We start from the raw sequence: 21,823 nt of genomic DNA on the forward strand, positions 1-21,823 counted from the left end.
GGGGCTAGGTCTCAAGACCCTGAGATCCTGACCTGAGCCTAAATCAAGAGTTGGAGCTTAACCAACTGAGCCACCCAGGTGCCCCATCTGCCATTTTCATTTGATTGGTGGATTTTCACTGGGCTTCCTCTCTGCCTGCTTCATCCCTCCCAGAACATGACGGGTCTCTGCAGAAACTTCTTTAAGGATGCACCAGCTCTCTGTACTGATGCTTTGATGTCTGACAGCTCAGTTTGAAAAAAATCCTCCTTTTGCTGAAGATTTTCAGCTTCTATAATTGGCTTTTTTTCTTTTGTCATTCAAACGCTTCACTAAACCGCCCAGGTGAACCTCCTTGTTCTTATGTGTTTCTCCACAGGGTAATTTTGAACTGAAACTAGACTCCCGTGGCATTCATGAAACTCTAAATTTTCTTTCCTCTTTTTGCTTCCACCAACACGGGGTTGTCTCTGCTATTATTCCTGACTCATTCTTTCCAGCATGTGTTTAATATGCCCATTTACCATTTATACACAATTCCCTCACTTCACATGTCCATTTCAAACAACAGCTTGTGGTTTTCCTGGTTTTTGCCAGCCTTGGGAAAAAAAAAAAAAAACATTAAAAGAGACTTTATTTTTTTCCATCACACTCATAACAAAAAGTAAAAAGAACAATATCTCACAGATTACAAAAATTATGTGAATTTCCTGTGTTACTCTGTTTGTTTTTGGTGGATGCTAATGCCAAAAAGACCGTAACTTATGTAGCAAGAAACTACTAGATACGGGTTAATAAAATTTAGCAGTTTTACTTTTCACTGTTAGAATTATATTAAGCACAATACAGTAATTAAGTCTGAAATTGATGCTACTTCATCTTGTTACAAATAATTTGCAGTGTTCAATTATTTGAAATACTGCTTATGATTTAAGCAAATGGATGAGTATTTGTTATAAACAAAATTTAGTAGCTCTGAATCAAGGGCAAGGAGCTATTAAATAAGCATAAATTTGAAATAAATTGTTGCTTGATTTCAGATGCCTTAAATGATAGAATCTCAAAGGAATATTGAATTTCTCAAATGGTCATGCACTTACTTCTGTAGGATGGAAAAATGGAAGGAACAAGGGAAGGAGGGAAGGAAGGGAGGAAGTGAAAGAGGGACAGAAGGGAGGAAAGGAAGGGGAGGGGGAAGGAGGAGAGAGAAAGAGAAAGAAGGAAAGGAGGGAGAGAGAAAAGTGGGGAGAGGGAAGGAAGGAAGGAAGGAAGGAAGGAAGGAAGGAAGGAAAGAAAGAAAGAAGGGAGGGAGAGGGGGAAAGGAAAGGAGAGAGGGAAGAAGAAAAGGAGGGAGGAAAGAAAGAAGAAAAGAAGGTAAGGAGGGAAGGGAGGAAAGGAGGGAGGGTGGAGAGGAGGAAGGAAGGGAGGGAGGGAGGAAGAGAAAGAAAGACATATTCTTTGAGTGATAGCCTTCTTTAATGAAAAATAATTCTTCTGTAATATCATCTTGAAATGCTCATGAGGTATCACTTCCTACATTTTACTATGATTGTTTCTTTAATTGTTCATCTTCACTCAATTCTGAAGTTTGTTGAGCAGGAATCATATCTTGCTTATTGTAATCCCTAGCACCATGTTTGGCATGGAGGAGTGCTATATGTCTATAACTATATATCTATACCTATCTACATGTTGATAGCTAATATCTATATCTATATCTGCATTCAAAGAATGACATCAATTCCTGTTCATATAGCCTAAAATTATTTTTCTTTACAATGGTAAAAGGATAGAACTCATGGACTACGTTTTTTAGAAGAGTCATTTAGTAGAGTGTACTCCAAGAATCCAGCAAAGCTGTAAACAGTTTGAATGCTGACCTTGGCCACTTCTTTCCTAACCCTCCTGAAATACCAACTCTTTGAATCTTTGTCATGCATGAAAACACAGTAAAGAAAAGCATGCAAAGGAAAGAAGGAATGTGGGTGAGTTTTTGTCAGAGAGTCCATTGAGAGCTCTTATATTGATTCCCAGTCCCCACCTAGCCTAAAGCTTTCAACTGATGTGGGGTGTTGCCCAGAAAAATCAGTATTTAAGAGTTCCCCACATGATTCAGCATTCAGCCTGGATTGAAAAACAACTGTCTAGTGGGTCAAATCAACCTGCTTTAGTTGAGCAAGCTCCTAAGTGGGGACAGTTGACATGGCTCACTTATGCTAACACCATGTAAGGGGGTGTCCACTAGGAAAGCTCTGCTAGCACTGTGGTCCTCTCCACTCCTCTGCTCCTGGCCTATTCTGGAGGAGGAGGGACTGGGAAAGGTAGAGAGGGTGGGGAAGGGTTGACGAAGAATAGACTTTGCCTAGGTGGCCATTAGTAAATGTTTTTACTAGTGTTTACGTGCATTGAGCCACCATTAAGCAAATACTTGTTGAGAACCTGCTACATACTAGTTCATGGGGCCTGTGAATACAGCACTGAATAAGACCAACCAAGTCCCTGGCCTCATGGAACATCTATGCTGGGTGCAAGGCAGAGGATAGACAAACAGCTGTGTTGATGTCATTGATACCAATGAGATAAAAATTAAAGCAGGGTCAAGAGTAGAGAGTGATGGAGACGGAATAGAGCGTAGACTGGGTGGCCAAGGAGGACAGCTATGAGAAGGTGGTGTTTGAGCTGAGACCTCAAAGAAGAGGAGTTAAGGTGGGAACCATATGGGAGCTGAGAGAACAGAAAGGGAAGAGCCTCTGGGTTGAGGATATCCTCAGCATGTCTGAAACTAGAAAGTTCTTGGGGTTGGAATGGAGCAAGTCAGCTCAGGGGCCATGGGGAGAAGTCTACAATGTCTCCAGTGTGATTCAATTTCCCTGGAGAATTATGAGCATGAGATGGACTCAATATAATTTTTTAAAATATTTATTTATTTATTTTTAGAGAGAGAGTGTGAGAGAGAGCAGGGGAGGAGCAGAGAGAGAGAACCCCAAGTGATCCCTGCACTGGCTTGAACTCATGAACTGTGAGATCATGATCAGAACCCAAATCAAGAGTGAGACACTTAACCGAGTAAGCCACCCAGGTGCCCCTCTAATGTTGTTATTAAAAAGATCACTCTGCTGCCATGAGGAAAATGAGCTCAGGGGGCTAAGGGTAGAAGGGCCTCCTTTTGGGAGGTCATTGCAGTGGTCCAAGCACTTGGCAGTGGTTCCATTAAGATAGATTGTGGAAGAGGGAGAAACATCAAGATTCAGGGTATATTTGAAAGTGGAGTGGTGAAGATTTGCTGATGCAGAGGATGTTGAGATAAGAGAAAGACGTTTCAACTGTGTCACATGGTTATAAGTACTAAATACCTGTAAAATGCATTCTGAATGCTTAGAACACTGTCAAAAATGTGGTAAGCACTAAAAAATCTTAGCTACTGTTGAATATACAAGCAAATGTGTTGAGTAGATGATTCTCTATTCAGATTTGTAGCTCATGGGGGAGGGGGGAGCTAGAGATATATGTTTGGGAGTTACCAGGACTTGGTGGCATTTAAAACCATTGGACTAGATGAAATCTTCAAGGGGATGAGTATGGAATAAGAAGACTGACAGTAGAGCCCTGGGGCACTTTGACATAGACTTGAGAGCAGAGAAGAAGAGGAGACAAGAGGAAAGATGAAAAGGGAGGAGAATAAAAAGCCAAGACTAAGAAATTCCCCCAAGAAGCAGCAAGTGCCTCCAAGAAATGGCAAGTTTTTGGAAGAACCTTTTGAAAATTTCAAGCCAAAGGCTTAAAAAGGTTACCATAACTTCCGGTGGTCAGGTTCACAAGGCTGCATTGTTTTTGAGCACTTGCTGGGATTATTCTAGTCAACTCCCACCTTAAAACACTTTACTCACTTACCTTTCAGGACTCTCCATGCCCCAGAATTTCCTCTTTCTTCTTCATGTCTTTTTATTATTTCTCCCACTCATTGAAGCAAGAAACCACCCTGGCTGTCTCCCAAATTGAACAAATTTTGCTTTCCAAAATAGCCCCATTCTAGAAACATGAGCTTTTCTTTCTACAAGAATACCTATTTACAAATTAACTCAGGCCATTATAGAGGTGCAGGGAAAGAGCCATTATTTACATAAACAAAATATTTTTAAAAATCACATGTACATTTTAGGGGTATCTGGGTGGCTCAGTCCGTTAAGCGTCCGGCTCTTGGTTTCGGCTCAGGTCATGATCTCAAGGTTCATGAGTTCGAGCCCCATGTCGGGCTCTGTGCTGACAGCACGGAGCCTGCTTGGGATTCTATCTTTCTCCTTCTCTCCCTGTCCCTCCTCACTCTCTCTCTCTCTCTTTCTCTCTCAAAATAAATAATTTTTTTTAAAAAAATTTGCATGTACATTTTAAAATGTAAATTTGAGTTTAAGCCAATAGCTCTTGAATTCATCATTTTAGGAGAGAGAGCGCTGCCGTCTGGAAAGTGGTCTTTGGCATCAACAACCTAGACCACCCGTCGACATTTATGCAGACGCGCCTGGTGAGGACCATCATCCTGCACCCTCGCTACAGTCGAGCTGTGGTCGACTACGACATCAGCATAGTGGAGCTAAGCGAAGACATCAATGAAACCATCTACGTGCGGCCCGTCTGCTTACCCGGCACGGAGCAGTCCTTGGAACCGGATACGTACTGCTACATCACAGGCTGGGGGCATATGGGCAACAAAAGTAAGCTACCGTCCTCAGGAGCACTTGCCTTTCAGTTTGTCCCTGGAAAACACTGTGTTACCGCCCAGCCGTTGGCGCCAGTTTCCCATTTTCACTTCTAAAAGTGTAGCCACAAATAGCAAAGACGAGGTGCACGTGTCACACCCACCTGCCATGCACATGGAGGTGTCAGCACCTCACGGTACTTGAACCTGCCAGGCTCACATGCAGCCTCAAAAATCCTTCTCTGCACCCCAGATTCTTTCTCCAGGGAGCCGCTGCCGATGCCCTGGGGCTGCCCTGTGAGATAAGGCTTATCTTCCTGGCTTCAGACCGGTCTCTACCGGTGATTTGCACTCTGCAGGCCAAGTCACTCTCACTGGGAGCCCCCTCTCTGGAGATCAGGCAGTTTCAGTCCTGCGGTCAGGCTGCATGGTCACGTTTCCAATTCTCTGTTATGATTTGGTCTTGTCAACATCCATAACAAGCTGTAAGTCCTTCCAGAAGGAAACCTGATTTGCCATTTGCCTGTTTAAATTGATTAAAATAGTTGGGCTCTCTAGATGCTTGAAACCTACAAAACACAAAAATTAAGCAATTGGTACTGCCTACTCCCAGCCCCCATAATGGATTCTCTCATTTTGTTGGACCTGTTAAAAGTTTAGAATAAGAATGTAATCAGTGAGGCATTTGCTTTACAGTAAGTGCTGGCCACCCCAACTGTATCAAGAACACCAGCACGGCTCTCGGGAATGCCGATGTATATTGCTATCCTGTTATCTATGTTAGCACTGCCGATTTGAATGACAGTTTTTTTCTTCTTCTCAAAATTTAGTCAGAAAAGTTATGGGCTAAGTTGAGTTTCTTTTCTATGTTATCACTTGAGGACAGAAAGAAAAAGTCAAACGATAGAAATGAAGTCAATGCCATCTGAAGAGCTCCCATGGAAGACCTTTGAAGGCGGTGTCGGACATATGATGTCACGATCCCTGTGGCTCTTGGTTTTTCAAAGCTATAATTAGTACCGTGATGTGATATAGCAGCAGAATATGCTTTATATTGTGTCTACTTGTGTTTCCACAATATCCACATCAAACTCACAGCAATCATGTAGCATCACACAGACCACATATATGGCATGGCATGAAGACCAGAGGTCCGAATTCAGTTAGAAAGGTTTGATTGACCCTGACTTTCTAGCTTACTCTAAAATGGAAAAAAATAATAGCAACTGTCTATTTCACAGGATTATTGCAAAGATTAAAGACAAGAGGCCCAGAAAATGCCGAGATCAGGTCCTGGCCTGTACCCAGTAAATGTTGGTGATGGTTCTTATCACTATTCTTTGCACAATTCATTGAAACTGTTCCCATCACACTGATTTTCCCATACATGACTCTTTCTTCCTATAAGCTGTCCTGTACATAGGCACTGCTTTACCATCACTATCTAAAAGGAGAACAATGTGTATAATTTGGTAGAAGGTCTAAACAACAAAAGATTATGCTCCAAGAAATCCGTTATTATTCTGTGACAATGTAGAAACAAGATGGAATTCACATGTTCCCTCTGCTGACAGTAGGGATGGCTTTGTCCCTTTCGACATCTCCCTGTCATCTCCTCTAGGGATTAAAGGTTCTTACCTCCAGTAATGGCTATGGCAGTACATGATGAGACATATTCTGTAAACCTAAGATAGAGCAATCATTCCCCTGTTAGACCAGATGGTGTTCTGTACCTTAGCAGAAGGGGGCTGGCATGTTCCGCTGACATTGATCCAGCAGCCTCGCATCTGGGGGCAGTGCTTTGGCTTGATTATTTCCCTTTTCATTTTAGTAGTTGTTGTTCTTGTTGCAGGATATATTAAGGGGGGGCGGAAGCACGAGCCAAGTTACCTAAGCAAGTTACTTGACCAGTCTGTACCTCAGTTTTCCCATTGGTAAAATAAAGGGGTTTGATGAGATGATTGCTGTCAACACTTCTAATTGGAAGATTCTGACGCCAAACAAGACTTGTCTTTGAGACGACACTTTAAGTAAAGGTTATGGTTCTCTTGGTATACAGATGTAATCATTTCATATATAGCTAGCCTCATCTTTGAGTCATTTTACCCTCTTATATATTGTGTTTCTTCTCTTTTAAAAAATCTAGTGCCTTTTAAGCTGCAAGAGGGAGAAGTCCGCATCATCTCTCTGGAGCAATGCCAGTCCTACTTTGACATGAAGACCATCACCACCCGGATGATATGTGCCGGCTATGAGTCCGGCACAGTCGACTCGTGCATGGTAAATTGCTTTCTGGTTACCGAGGAGATTCAGTTCAGCAGTAACGTCGATGGGTCCATATAAACTTGTTATGATTCATTTGTAGCCCTTTGGGAATGCTTTTTGAAGATTGCTTATTACCAAATGTTTAATTATTCACAGTATATACTTTATCCAGTACCCGAGTGATCCCCCTAACTACCTCCATGCCCTTCACTCAGGTTGCCCTCAGCTTTCTCATCTACTGCATGGGGAACAGCACCCTGGGTCGGCAAAACGAAGAAAAACAGTTGTCTGGCCCATCTCAGCAGCTAGCACAAACAAGGTTCTGTGAGGAGCTAGTGGTAATCATGGCTCCAACCAGGCTGCCCCTCCCCACCTCCCCTCCCTGCCCACAGCAGAGGAGCACCAAAGGATGTTTTCAGCCATCAGGGTGACGGCGTTAAAGCACACACCACATCCCACCTTCCAGGCTGTGTGAGAGAACTACCTTTGTCTCAAGAGTTGATTGCTCCTGAGTTGATTGCTTTCGACACCCAGGATTCCTGGTCGCAGTAGTTTCCTGAGCATGCTAACTTAGCAATACAGGGAGGCGTTTTTATTTCTATATAATAAACATTCATTGAATATTATGTTGAACTAGAAACCAGGGAAGGACAAAAGAGTTACTTTTTTTCTTTCCATTTTAAAATTTTAATTCCAGCATAGTTAACATACAATGTTATACTAGTTTCAAGTGTACAAGTGATTCAACAATTCCATTCATCACCCGGGGCTCATCACATGTGCACTCCTTAATCTCCACCACTGATTTCACCCCCTCCCCACTTCCCCTCATCAGTTTATTCTTTATAATTAAGAGTCTCTTTCTTGACTTGTCTTTTTTTCCCCTTTGTGTTGTTTCTTATATTTCACATATGAGTGAAATCATATGGTATCTTTCTCTGACTGAGTTACCTTGCTTAGCATTATACTCTCTTGCTCTATCCGGGTCATTGCAAATGGCAAGATTTCATGCTTTTTATGGCTGAATGATATTCCATATTCCAAGATATCCATATTCCAAGATAAATACCATATCTTCTTTATCCATTCATCAATCAGTGAACACTTGGACTGCTTCCACAACTTGGCTATTGCAAATAATGCTGTTATAAACATCAGGGTGAATGCATCCCTTTGAATTAGTGTTTTTTATTCTTTGGATAAATACTCAGTAGTGCTATTACTGGAACTTAGGATAGTTCTATTTTTACCATTTTGAGGAACCCCCATATTGCTTTCCACAATGGTTGCATCAGTTTGCATTCCCACCAACAGTGCAAGAGTGTCCCTTTTTCTCCATATCCTCACTAACTCGTTTCTTGTGTTTTTGATTTTAGCCATTCTGACAGGTGTAAAGTGATACCTCATTGTAGTTTTTAAAAAAAATTTTTAATGTTTATTCATTTTTTGAGAGGCAGAGTGTGAGTGGGGGAGGGCTAGAGAGACAGAGGGAGACACAGAATCCAAAGCAGGCTCCAGGCTCCGAACTGACAGCACAGAGCCCAACGCAGGGCTCAAACTCACAAACCGTGAGATCATGACCTGAGCCAAAGTCAGACGTTTAACCGACTGAGCCACGCTGGCGCCCCTGTAGTTTTTAAAAAATTAATTAATTAATTAATTTTTAAATTTACATCCAAGTTAGTTAGCATATAGTGCAACAGTGATTTCAAGAATAGATTCCTTAATGCTTCTTACGCATTTAGCCCATCCCCCCCCCACAACCCCTCCAGCCACCCTCTATTTGTTCTCCATATTTAATGTTTTGTCTTATGTTTTGTCCTTCTCCCTATTTTTATATTATTTTTGCTTCCTTTCCCTTATGTTCATCTGTTTTGTATCTTAAATTCCTCATATGATTGAAGTCATATATTTGTCTTTCTCTGACTAATTTCGCTCACATTGAAACCCTCTCGTTCCATCCACGTAGTTGCAAATGGCAAGATTTCATTCTTTTTTATTGCCGAGTAATACTCCATTGTGTGTGTGTGTGTGTGTGTGTGTGTGTGTGTATACTACATCTTCTTTATCCATTCATCTATCAATGGATATTTGGGCTCTTTCCATACTTTGGCTATGGTCGATAGTGCTGCTATAAACATGGGGGTGCATGTGCCTCTTCAAAACAGCACATTTGTATCCGTTGGATATGTATCTAGTAATGCAATTGCTGGGTTGTAGGGCAGTTCTGTTTTAAGTTTTTGAAGAACCACCATACCGTTTTCCAGAGTGGCTGCACCAGTTTGCATTCCCACCAACAACGCAAAAGAGATCCTCATTCTCCACATCCTCGCCAACACCTATTGTTGCCTGAGTTGTTAATGTTTTCCATTCTGACTGGTGTGAGGTGGTATCACTTTGTGGTTTTGATTTGTATTCTCCTGATGATGAGTGATGTTGAGCATTTTTTTATGTGTTGGATGGCCATCTGGATGTCTTTGGAGAAGTGTCTATTCATGTCTTTTGCCCATTTCTTCACTGGATTCTTTGTTTTTTGGGGGTTGAGTTTAATAAGTTCTTTATAGATTTTGGATACTAACCCTTTATCTGATATGTCATCTCCTATTCTGTCAGTTGCCTTTTAGTTTTGCTGATTGTTTCCTTTGCTGTGCAGAAGCTTTTTATTTTGATGAGGTCCCAATAATTCATTTTTGCTTTTGTTTCCCTTGCCCCCGGAGACATGTTGAGTAAGAAGTTCTGTGGGCAAGTCAAAGAAGTTTTTGCCTGCTTTCTCCTCTAGAATTTTGATGGCTTCCTGTCTTACGTTTAGGTCTTTTATCCATTTTGAGTTTATTTTTGTGTATGGTGTAAGAAAGTGGTTCAGGTTAATTTTTCTGCATGTCACTGTCCAGTTTTCCCAGCACCATTTGCTGAAGAGACTGTCTTTATTCCATTGGATATTCTTCCCTGCTTTGTCAAAGATTAGTTGACCGTAGGTTTTTGGGTAAATTTCTGGGTTCTCTATTCTGTTCCAGTGATCTGAGTGTCTGTTCTTGTGCCAGTATCATACTGTCTTGATGATTACAGCTTTCTAGTATAGCTTAAAGTCTGGGATTGTGATGCCTCCTGCTTTGGTTTTCTTTTTCAAGATTGCTTTGGCTATTCAGGGTCTTTTCTGAGTCCATACAAATTTTAGGATTGTTTGTTCTAGCTCAGTGCAGAATGCTGGTGTCATTTTGATAGGGATTGCATTGAATATGTAGATTGCTTTGGGTAGTATCGACATTTTAACAATATTTGTTCTTCTAATCAGGAGCATGGAATCTTTTTCCATTTTTGTGTGCCTTCTTCAACTTCTTTCATAAGCTTTCTATAATTTTCAGTGTACAGGTTTTTCGCCTCTTTGCTTATGTTTATTCCTAGGTATTTTATGGTTTTTGGTGCAATTGTAAATGGAATCGATTCATTGATTTCTCTTTCTGTTGCTTCATTATTGTTGTATAGGAATGGTACTGATTTCTGTGCACTGATTTCATATCCTGTGACTTTGCTGAACTCATGGATCAGTTCTAGCAGTTTTTTGGTGGAATCTTTTGGGTTTTCTATATAGAGTATCATGTCATCCGCGAAGAGTGAAAGTTTGACTTCCTCCTGGCTGACTTGGATGCCTTTTATTCCTTTGTGTTGTCTTACTGCTGAGACTAAGACTCCAATACTATGTTGAATAACAGTGGTGATAGTGGACATTCTTGTCGTATTCCTGACCATAAGGGGAAAGCTCTCAGTGTTTCCCCATTGATGATGATATTAGCAGTGGGTCTTTCATATATGGCTTTTATGATCTTGAAGTTTGATCCTACCATCTCTACTTTCTTGAGGGTTTTTATCAAGAAAGGATGCTGTATTTTGTCAAATTCTTTCTCTGCATCTATTGAGAGGATCATGTGGTTCTTGTCCTTTCTTTTATTGACATAAGAAAAGTTAACACCTATTCTTTTGAGGCTATTCCAAAAAAATAGAAATGGAAGGACAACTTCCAAACTATTCTGTGAAGCGAGCATTACCTTGATTCCAAAACCAGACAAAAACCCCACTAAAAAGGAAAACTACAGACCAATTTCCCTGGTGAACGTGGATGCAAAAATCCTCAACAAGATACTAGCCAACCAGATCCAACAATACATTAAAAGAATTATTCACCACAACCAAGTGGGATTTATACCTGGGATGCAGGGCCGGTTCAATATCCTCATTGTAGTTTTGATTTGCGTTTTCCTGATGATAAGTGATGTTGAACATATTTTCATGTGTCTGTTGGCCATCTGGATGTGTTCTTTGGAAAAATGTCTATTCATGTCTTCTGCCTATTTTTTAATTGGGTTATTTGTGTTGTGGGTGTTGAGTTGTATCAGTTCTTTATATATTTTGGATACTAACCCTTTATTGGATTTGTCATTTGCAAATATCTTCTCCCATTCCATAGGTGGTTTTTTAGTTTTGTTGATTGTTTCCTTCGCTGTGCAGAAGCTTTTTATTTTGATGTGGCTCTAATAGTTCATTTTTATTTTTGCTTTTATTTCCTTTCCCTCAAGAGACATATCTAGAAAAATGTTGCTGTGGCCAATGTCAGAAACATTACTGCCTGGGCATGTACATGCTGACTAGTTTTCCCAGCACCATTTGTTGAAGAGACTTTTTCCCATTGGATATTCTTTCCTGTTTTGTTGAAGATTTATTGACCATATAATTGTGGGTTTATTTCTGGGTTTTCTATTCTGTTCTATTGATAAATGTGTCTGTTTTTGTGCCAGGACCATACTGTTTTGATCACTACAGCTTTGAAATATAACTTGAAGTCTGAAATTGTGAAACTTCCAGGTTTGTTTTTCTTTTTCAAGATTGCATTGGTTATTCAAGGTCTTTTGTGGTTCCATATAAATTTTAGGATTGTTTGCTCTGGTTTTGTGAAAAATGCTGTTGGTATTTTGATAGAGATTGCATTAAATCTGTAGACTGCTGTAGGTGGTATGGACATTTTAATAATATTTGTTCTTTCAATCCAAGATAGTGGAACATCTTTCCATTTCTTTGTGTCATCTTCAATTTCTTTCATCAATGTTTTATAGTTTTCAGAGTATAGGTCTTTCACCTCTCTGGTTAAGTTTATTCCTGGTATCTTACAATTTTCGGTGCAGTTGTAAATTGGATTGTGAATTTCTCTTTCTGCTTCAAAGAAGTTTACAACAGAGTGCAACTGCTATGGAAGACCTTTGTTATTTCACTGCTGTTCAGTAAATCAGATTGCCCCTCACATTTTAGAATTGATGAAGAGATCAACAATGTCATTACCACTCACACGACATAACAAAAGAACATTCTCAGTGGCCTATTTCAAAACGGGCAAATCAGGAGACTGGAAATGGCCCAGTGGTGATTCTTTAGTTGTCATGGGAAAGAGGGAGGCAGGCGCCTCCCCTGCAGTTTCACCAAGGCCACAGTCTCTTCTGCTTCCTGACCACGAATTGTCCAATTGAGGTGGGCAGCGGTGGAAGAATTCCTACCTTCATATGAGAGGCCCAGGTTTGATTTCCCAAGCCAAAAAAAAAAAAAAAAGTGTTTGGGAAGGCAGCTTGGTGTGGGTCTTGGGACACAGAATGTGCAGCCTGAAAGTTTTGGGTTGGGTCCTATCTCTGCCTGTAAGAACAAAGTGACCTGGAGAAGTTTCTCTAGAAAGTTTTCTCATAAGATGGGGCTGATTCTAATATTCAGGGTGTTTGATGATTACCCACGTCCATGTATGTGAAAGCCCTTTCACCTATCTGTGTGTGATGTCCGACTCACTCAATGAATTGTGCCTTTAGCATCAGTATCTATCGGTTGGTGCTTGTTGTGTTCCAGTATCTCTTCCAAGTGCTTTTTAATAACTCATTTAATCCTCACAATCAACGCTTGTGGCAGTATCATTGTTTATGCTATTTTACAAATCAAGACAGCAAGGGAGCAGAGAGGTTAAGTAATTAACCCCGTATCACCCAGCATGAAGGTGGCAGAGTGAGGATATGAACTCAGGAAGTCCAGCTTCAGGGTCCAAGTGCTCAACCGCTACACTCTCCTGGTAACAGTGATGAGTGTGTATACATTTCTCCCTGTTCCCAACACCATTCGGAGACCCACCCCAAATTAGTGCCTCTTCATCCCTTGGTAATTGCTAAAGGAGAAGAAGGGAGGTGTTCTTTGAAAGAGAATTGAAGCCCAAGCACAGGCACAGGCATGTTCATATCATGTCGCCTGGTAGGAACTAGGTCCTAGGAGTTCAACACTGTGGGTGTCTTAAATGCATACCAGATACTCTATAATACATCCCCAGGGAGCATACAGAACAAAACAAATAATCAAAAGCTACTTTTTCCCCAGGTCTGGAGCAAGATTATTTACCAGAACCTCTCGTTATATTCCTCAATTACATCCATAGCATACATTGGAAGCTGTTAAACCCTTCTGTTAAGGTCTAGAAATAAATCATGGGGATCAATACTGAAGCCAAACATAAACTTTGGCCTAACGCCCAATATTATGAAAAGGAAGAGGACCAAAAAAGAGCAAATTATGCCTTTTTGCTGTATAATCCCTTGTATTTGAATTGCTTCTTTCTCCTCTCTTGCTTTCCACCTGACACTTGTTTATTTGCCTCACGACGCTTAACTCAAAATCCACATCTTGGGAAGGCACTTTTGTTCTTCTCCAGCTGGCAGTAATCGCTCACTCCTTTGAAGACTCCTTCGTCATGGTCCTTAGTCCTGGCTTTCAAGTGGAGTTATGCTTGGTACCCAAGCAGACTTGTGACCTCTCTGGGACAAAAAAAAAAAAATGGTGCCTTCTTCGTCTTCATAGACCCTAGCACAGAATCTTGCAGAGTAGATGCTGAATAGTTATTTGGCTAAATTCCTGATCTGAAAGTACAGAGATGCTGACCTGTACACGTCTCATTTTTTTTTAGAAATGCTAGTTACATTTGATTTTATTGGCAGCATCTTTCAGTATACCGAATTCCCAAGTTACCGTGTACCCCTTTCCATTCTCTTCTCTGAAGAGGCTTCTTTTTTAGAGGCAACGTAGGCACGTCCAACTTTAATAGCACTCTGGCATAATAAACAGCTTATCCTAAATAAGTCAGCATTTTACTCTTGCCTTTACCTAAGGGGAGATGAAACAATTGTGGAATTTGATAAAATTTTTCTAGTAAATTTTGCTTTAAAAAACTCCATGAGGCTTCCAGGCAGAACGGTTTATTCAGCCTCTTGCAAGGTCTATCCTTACTATTCAGGCTTACGGCATTGCTAAGTTAGGAACGTAAGGATCGCCATTGCCACAAAAGCCCACAGCACAGTCAAAACTCTATTTCTAATAGCAGTAGTAGTTGCTGACACTTCTGAGAAGTAGTTATGGAGCTGGAGTCATGGTGTCAGGACGCCTGCATCTAACGCTAACTCTGCCAATGAACACGTTACACACCTGTGCCTCAGGCTCATTGCCTCCAACACGCATATTATAATTATTGTCAACTCATAGGGGTTTCATGAGGATTAAATGAGCTAATCCGAGGGCAAGGGTTTAGAGGAGGCATCAATAAACATAATTACTGTTTTTCTCCAACATGACCCGAGCGGGAAGACCATCTAGCTAATTCTAAGTCTGAAATTCTTACAGGGCAAGGATTATTGGTAAACTCCCACTATGAATTTCCACACTTACTTCCTTATTTTACAAGGTATCCATCCCTCTCTTTTGAGGCAGTGTGGAATGCACTTAATCTCTGATCTTTTCAGATGTAACAAATAGTAACATTTATAAAGTCATAGTGTCTTAATTACATGTGGGCAGAAGAACTGCAACACCTGAAGTTAGATGTCAAGAACGAAAATCCCCAGCATGTGAAAGAGAATACAAGCTATCCACAAAATACCTTGCCGGAAATAATTCTTATGTGGTGTTTTCCATTCAAGCATACTAATTGGAACGGTCCTAAAAACTATTAAGAAATCAAGCAAGTTGTCAGTGTCTTTTACTGAATGCACACATTAATGGAGCATGAATCTTGAAAATAGGGTTATTCTGGAGTATTTTTCTAGTAATGCTTTGTGGAGAAAATCAAATCTCTGTCCCATTTGGGTACTTTCCACATTTATAAAATGACTCAAAGTTAAAGAACGAGATCAAACTAGCAGAGTATTAGTTCTGATACACCCATTTAAAAAGAAATTATGACCTATTTGAATTTAGCACAGGAAATGACTGAGAAATCTTCTGATTTCTTGGGGAAAAAAAAGAATGTAGTCCTTTCCCAAGGCACCTCCGTTTTTTTCAAGATCAGAGTGTAAGTGCAAGTTCCACTTGCGTAGGTCGAAAGCACGCTCCCTCCACCAGTTGGCAATGAAAGCTTTGTTAGAACTTTCCAAGAAGTTGGTTAAGCTGGGTTTGGCTTTATTGCACCCTCAGGATAACACAGACGCCATGAGGGTTCCGAAATACCAGTGACTAATGTGCACTGCTATTCATTACAGGGTGACAGCGGCGGGCCACTTGTTTGTGAGCGGCCTGGAGGACAGTGGACATTATTTGGTTTAACCTCATGGGGCTCCGTGTGCTTTTCCAAAGTCCTGGGGCCTGGGGTTTATAGCAATGTGTCCTACTTCGTCGAGTGGATTGAAAGACAAATATACATCCATACCTTCCTCCTAAACTAATCCCAAAGATGATCAGAGACTTTTGCCAGCTACGTTCAAAGAAAATGGCCTTTTTGACTGTGGAGTGCTTCCCGCAGAGAGCTGAACAGAAGCACTTTCCGTGGACCGGGATGCTCGGCAGTGCACTGCAAATTTTCATGTTTGTTTTGGTCTAATTTTATTCCGTTTTTTTTTTCAACTTTAGTTTTCTCTTGTTTCAAGTTTAATGAAGTCTTTAAAAAAAAAAAAAACCCAAAAACAAAGAAAAGCAGATTTTGTTCTCTTGCCAGGCCTAACCTTGACCTTAGCACAAAATTTATCAGCCCTGGAATATGACAGGTGCTAGGGGAGCAGGTTATGGAAAATTCTCTTTCAGTCACAAAGAGGACCTTGAGATCCAGGATGACTAATCTTTGCCGGTTTTTGTTTCTTGAGCACAGTGGCAAATTGCAATATTAATGCTGGAGACTTGCTTTTGATTTATTAAAAAGCCAGGATAATTTACAAGCTTAAATGATTTACTGGTACTCTCTCAAGTTTGGTACTCTTCTCAAATTCTGAGAACCTATGACGGACAGATATAAAAGACAAGTAGCATCCACTGAGGTAGCTGAAATGGAAGGACATTTTGAACACAAAGTTCTTCAGACATCAACATTAGCACTCCCATAGAGGACTGCACGCTCTGAACTCAAATCAAGGATGTTGCTTTATAGAAAAGTCTCCACAAAAGCTTCTCCAGAGCTGGGGTTTGTTCATTGTGTATCGGCTGACTGAGATTTTAACAACTAGAAGCATATTCGTGGAAAACATTTTGTTTTGCCTGTGTGACAATGAATGGAGATTAAAGCTTGCCAAAGGAGAACTCGCTTTAGACTGGAGAGATTCAATTTTGGAAGAGGAAAATTAAATTGCACCCGAGCTCCAATTCCATATTTTCCAATTGTCCTGTGTTCACCCATAACAATAGAGTCGCAGAACCGCATCTCAAAGCACGGTGAAAGTTTGCCTGGAGTACCACATTTTGTCCTTGAAACATGTTTCATATCTGGTGTTGTTGCCATTTCCTCCTGTTGATGATTAAAACAAAATTTTTTTACTGCTTTTAAGCACTAGGCCACTTTATGTACATCAATCTCTCCCCATTAAAAAGCTCCAAAATATAGATTTTTCACACGGAAGTAATTTAGTTAGGCATTCATTTTGCAACATCCAAATGCCTTTTGAGCAAGTAGGGTTCCCTACTAACCTTCACCAGCAAGCAACCCGGACTGCCTCAGCAGAGACACTACCTGCTATTTTATACATGTATTTTTGTACTCTTTTCTATGTGCCCACATATTTCAGTTTCAAAAAGTTGTCTTGACACGTTCCATGTTATTCCTCTCCTATTCTCTAGTTTGTGTGAACCTACTCAGAATGTGAAATCCAGCAACGGAATTGCAGTCACAATTGTATGAAAGTTTAAGAACATTATGTCAGTTTTGTTATAGTTGTAGGTACATACTTAATGTAATAACTTTTAGCCTTGCTCAACTTCTGTTCAGTCAAGTGTACCTGTTGTACTTATTTTAAATAACCTGCAATACAAATAAAGTGGTACAATCCTTTTTTTTTTTTTTTTTTATTGGACATAGAACATGGATGGAAAGTCCCAGGAAACTGTGTCTCCCACCATAATTGTTGGCCCCAGCCGCCTACCAACCCGAATTTACCTGTCTTGGACTCCCTCTCACAGGAACGTGCTCTTTTATTTTAGGTAACGGATGGCTTTTTGAAGTGAAAGGTTGCTAATAGTCTCAGGTTACTTAAGTGTCCAAAGAAAACTTTAATCCTGGAAGAGTGCAAGGATCTTTCATGTCTACAGAGTACATTTTGGGAGCCTGGAATAATTCTTTTATAAATCTTTTGGGATAAAATTATACCTCAAAATATACATTATTAACCATTTTTTTTCTGGCTATAAAGAACAATGATCCCTCAAATTTGGGAAAATATATTGAACACCAAAATGCAATAACTTTGTGTAAAGGTTACTCATTTGTAAATGAGGCCTGTTAAGGGCTTGATATGGATCCCAAATCTTTTTTTGCCTGAGGGCTAGCTGTGTGACAGAATCCTGAATTTTTCAGAAACTAAAAGATACAATACAGTTTAGCACCCAGTAATACATTTTTATAGTAAAACATCTGAATAATTATATTACATAGTTTTACATATGTCTGGTACATTTAATTTGTGCCTAACTTATGAAAAAACCCTCAAGTTCCAGACCTCTTGGGATTTTAGAATTGTGGATAAGAGATTGCGGACACATAACATGAACACTCGAGTTTCTTCTACTCTTATGTATGGATACTTGACATCTGGAAACTTAACTTTTTTTCTTAGTCTTCTTGGCTTATTCTTTTCTCTTTACATTCTAACCCTTTATTTATATTCAGAGAATGAATGCCAGCTGCTATGACATTACTGATTTTTCCATATAAGAAAAGGTCACTACAATACTCTGGTAAAAGGTGTGCTTTAAGAGCTTCCTTCTAAGCTCAGGTAACAATTACTGTTAGGTTCAGTGGTATCTACAGGAATGATGACAGTTTTTTGTACAAATTATTTATTAAACAATTTTAAAAAATCATTAAGAAAGCAGAAAGCAACCTCTAATATCATGTGGGATTTTGAAAGTTCTAGAAATCAGTCTGTATAAAAGACTATTTGTAGTAGCATCAGACAGTTATAAAAAAAAAAAAATGTCAGACCAGGAAAGTAGGTATCAGGAAAAGATCAAGCCCTGAGAATAACAGATTAATAGTCATAAGACCTTGATACAGACAGAGAACATCAGCATGGAGATTTCAGGAAGGAGATTCTGGGTGACTAGTGGCTGACAATGTTCAGATGAATAGATACTGAATTTTAAAAAGAACTCAACAAGAATAGATGGTCTTATAATACCTGGGCTTACTTGGTAAACTAGACTTTGTTCCAACTAAAGCCAGCATACATGATTTGCAACAGCAAGTAACTTGCTATGGACATTCCTGTCCTAAAATGTATTTAAAAAATGAAGTTTTCTAAGAACCTCATGAAATCCTTCTGATAACCACCTGTATCAGTCCCAATTCACAGTAAATCACTTTTAAAAGTTGTAACACCAGAGAATTTGTAGGATTCTGTAAGGACCATGAACCCTCAAATGGTCTCTGAAAGACTGTTTTGAAATTGATTGTCTCATTTTGATCAGGCTTTTGATTGTAAGTTTTAGAATACAAGAAGTTGCCAAATAGGCTAGAGACTCAGCTGATTCTGTCTGCCCCTACCTATGGTCTGTGTCCCAACTGACAACAGCTGCATAGAGGCAGACCTCATAAAAGGTTGTCTTTTGACTGAAAGCTGAGAGAGAAACACATTCCTACGGAACCCTGGCATCCCTCTGCCCTTTCCCAATGAAGACTCCCCCTCAAGAGAACACTGACATGAGCAGAAAGATATGCCTAACATCTGCAGGCGACCAAAGGCATCTTCCTGCATGAAATAAGCTACTAATAATCACTAACTCCATTTCATATAGTATAGCTATTACCCTATTTTAGGTACACTGTCATTAGAAGGTTCTTTGAATTTTTTTTCTGGAAGTGAACCATTTATATGTAACATTTTTTTCTCTTTGGAGTTCTAACTGATCTGAAAACTACTTTTTCTTCATTTAAAACAATTCAGATTGGAGTCTGCTCATTGAAAACACTTCCCTGGAATTGGAGATCTTCCAATTAAATAAATACATCTCAAAGGAATCCCTTAAGAATGTCTGCACTTGTAAGACAATAAAAGAGCTTTTACAAAGTCCAAAAAGTTTCATAAAAGCATTTGATTCTGAATTAAGTATTTCACTTCCCTAAACTCTGTTCAGGTCACACTCCAAGTCCTTTTACAAATGTATCTACAAACATACGATAAAGGTCATCACATTGGCTTTTCCAAGCACAGTAGAATGAATGTTCATGTCCCTTAGGGAAAAATCCATTTCATTCTTGATAGAGGTGCCTCTTCAAGGTCCCTCTTCCAAATCTGAGGGAATACTTGCAACTCCAAGGAGGCTACAATGCTTTTTTTTTTTTTAACCCTTTGGGGGCCCAGCCATCCCTGAGGCCTTGGTTTCACAGTAGTCTGAGTCCAAAGCAGTTTCATGGACAGAGAAGTCTCCCTGGTCAACAGGATGAGAAGGTGCTGACATCATTGCAAAGCTGTCAGCAGGGCCAGACTTAGCTCTTTTCTCTGACTTGGAGTCTGAGTGGTCAGCATTCTTGGGTGTCACTTGGCCCATCTTTCCAGCCTCTGCCCACTTCTTGAGAGCTTTAGTTCTCTCCTCTGGAGTCAGTCTGTCAAAGTGCTTCGCCCTTAGAACTGGAGATGGAAATAGGGATCCCTGAAGAACTCGGTATACAAACCTAGGTTACAAAAAGCACCACAGAGTTACATTCACCTCAAATGTAGCACAGGGACACAAAAAATACTCACCAATTAGAAAAAGTAAAAGGGTCTGGTGCCCATTTGTCTTCCTGAGGTAAAAGGAAAAGATAAGCAAACTACAAAATGGAGGCAGTAACAATATTAAATAAGTTGATATTTGTAAAGCACTTGGAAAACAGTGAGTGCCCTAAAAGTGCTTGTCAAATCAATAAAAAAAATAAAATCTTAGCAGGAGAGGTGCCGACACTGCTAGATCATAGGCTGTTAGATAAGTTAATACATGGAAAGCAGACAGAGTGTTGGCACATAGTAAGCATTCAAAAAATGCTAGCTCTTAGTTTCCCGTGAGTACTATGACACATTGCTACAAACTTGTCCCTTTCAGTCCAAGCTGGCAGTGTTTATGCTGGTACAGGATTCTCATAAACCTTGTGGGTCTCCAATATATATGTCATGCAGAGTTACGCCGTTAATTGAGGGTCCTCCACAGATCTTTCCTACATAACCCCATCTCCTTTCCTGGTGGCTGTCAAGATGGATGAAGGGATCCAGAAGTCACAGACCTGATCTCTTCAGCACCAGCAAAAGGTTGTCCGGCCACACTGTTCCCCTTTTCTCTAGAGCATATTCCCCAAAGCCAATCTCTTAATTGTAACAACTTTTAGAATCCAGATAGGCTGAGAATTTTCTAAATCTAGCTTCTCTGGGTTTACCAGGCCTTCCCTCAGTCTATTTTCTCTCACATTTTACTCAAAGCAGCATGCAGAAACCAGGCCAAATCTTCAACACCAAATATCCAAGTTCATAGTTCATCAATTCTGTTTTCCATATAACAGAACACACTTTGGGTACGTTTTCTGCCACTACATTGCAAAGATCCCCTTCCCTCAAACTTCCAATACCATGTTCCTCATTTCTTTCTAACTCCTCACCAGTGCCTTTAACACCCACATTTCTAGGAACATTCTGTTTAAGACCGTCTATGTATTTTCTAAGATGATATGGTTTTTTCAACCCATGCTTCTCACTTGCTTCTGAATCCCCACCAGAAGGAACTTTAATGTCCCTGATCATCTACAGTCTGTTTAAAGAAGTCTAGCATTTTTCTATCAGGTACCTCTAAATTCTTCCAGTCTCTGCCCATTCTTCAGTTTCCAAGCCACCTTCACATGTTTAGGTATTTGTGATAGCAACACCCATCTTCCCCATATCAAAGTCTGTTAGTTTCCTAGGGCCATTGTAACAAATTACCATCAACTTGATGGCTTAGAATGACCAAACTTTATTCCCACAGTTCTGAAGGCCAAGAGTTTTTGTTTTTGTTTTTGTTTTTTTTAAGTTTATTTATTTTGAAAGAGAGAGCACAACTGGGGAGGGCAGAGACAGAGGGAGAGAGAATCCCAAGTAGGCTTCGTGCTGTCAGCACTGAGCCTGACTCAGGGCTCAAACTCATGAACCATGAGATCCTGACCTGAGCCAAAATCAAAAGTTGGACGTTTAACCTACTGAGCCACCCATGTACCCGCTGGAGGCCAAAAATTCTGGCATTAGTTCACTGAACCAAAATCTAGGTGGAGGAAAGGCCATGCAACTTATAAAGGTTCTAGAGGGGAATCCAGTCCTTGTCTCTTCCAGCTTCTGATAAGTGCTGGCATTCCTTAGCCTGTAGCCAAGGAATCTCTGCCACTCTGGCTGGAGTGCTTTCTCATAACTG

At 40.2% G+C, this 21,823-nt stretch overlaps 2 protein-coding genes across 9 annotated transcripts in view; one reads left to right on the forward strand and one right to left on the reverse strand.

Moving 5' to 3' along the window:
- Positions 1-15,672, forward strand: part of CORIN (corin, serine peptidase) — a 260,054-nt gene extending 244,382 nt beyond the window's left edge. For all 5 annotated transcript variants that reach the window (XM_030313921.1, XM_030313922.1, XM_030313924.1 and 2 more), the window contains 3 exons: positions 4,417-4,688; positions 6,819-6,952; positions 15,478-15,672. In XM_030313921.1, coding sequence (XP_030169781.1) covers positions 4,417-4,688; positions 6,819-6,952; positions 15,478-15,660 — 589 coding nt within the window. In that variant the 3' untranslated portion in view covers positions 15,661-15,672. The remainder of the gene's footprint in view (positions 1-4,416; positions 4,689-6,818; positions 6,953-15,477) is intronic.
- Positions 15,673-15,755: 83 nt separating this feature from the next.
- Positions 15,756-21,823, reverse strand: part of ATP10D (ATPase phospholipid transporting 10D (putative)) — a 118,039-nt gene continuing 111,971 nt past the window's right edge. For 3 of the 4 annotated variants that reach the window (XM_030313919.2, XM_032592997.1, XM_030313918.1), the window contains one exon: positions 15,756-20,087. In XM_030313919.2, coding sequence (XP_030169779.1) covers positions 19,757-20,087 — 331 coding nt within the window. In that variant the 3' untranslated portion in view covers positions 15,756-19,756. The remainder of the gene's footprint in view (positions 20,088-21,823) is intronic. The other variant, XR_004343551.1, reaches the window with a different exon arrangement.

The sequence above is a fragment of the Lynx canadensis genome, chromosome B1 (assembly GCF_007474595.2).
Source record: "Lynx canadensis isolate LIC74 chromosome B1, mLynCan4.pri.v2, whole genome shotgun sequence".
NCBI classification, from domain to species: domain Eukaryota; kingdom Metazoa; phylum Chordata; class Mammalia; order Carnivora; family Felidae; genus Lynx; species Lynx canadensis.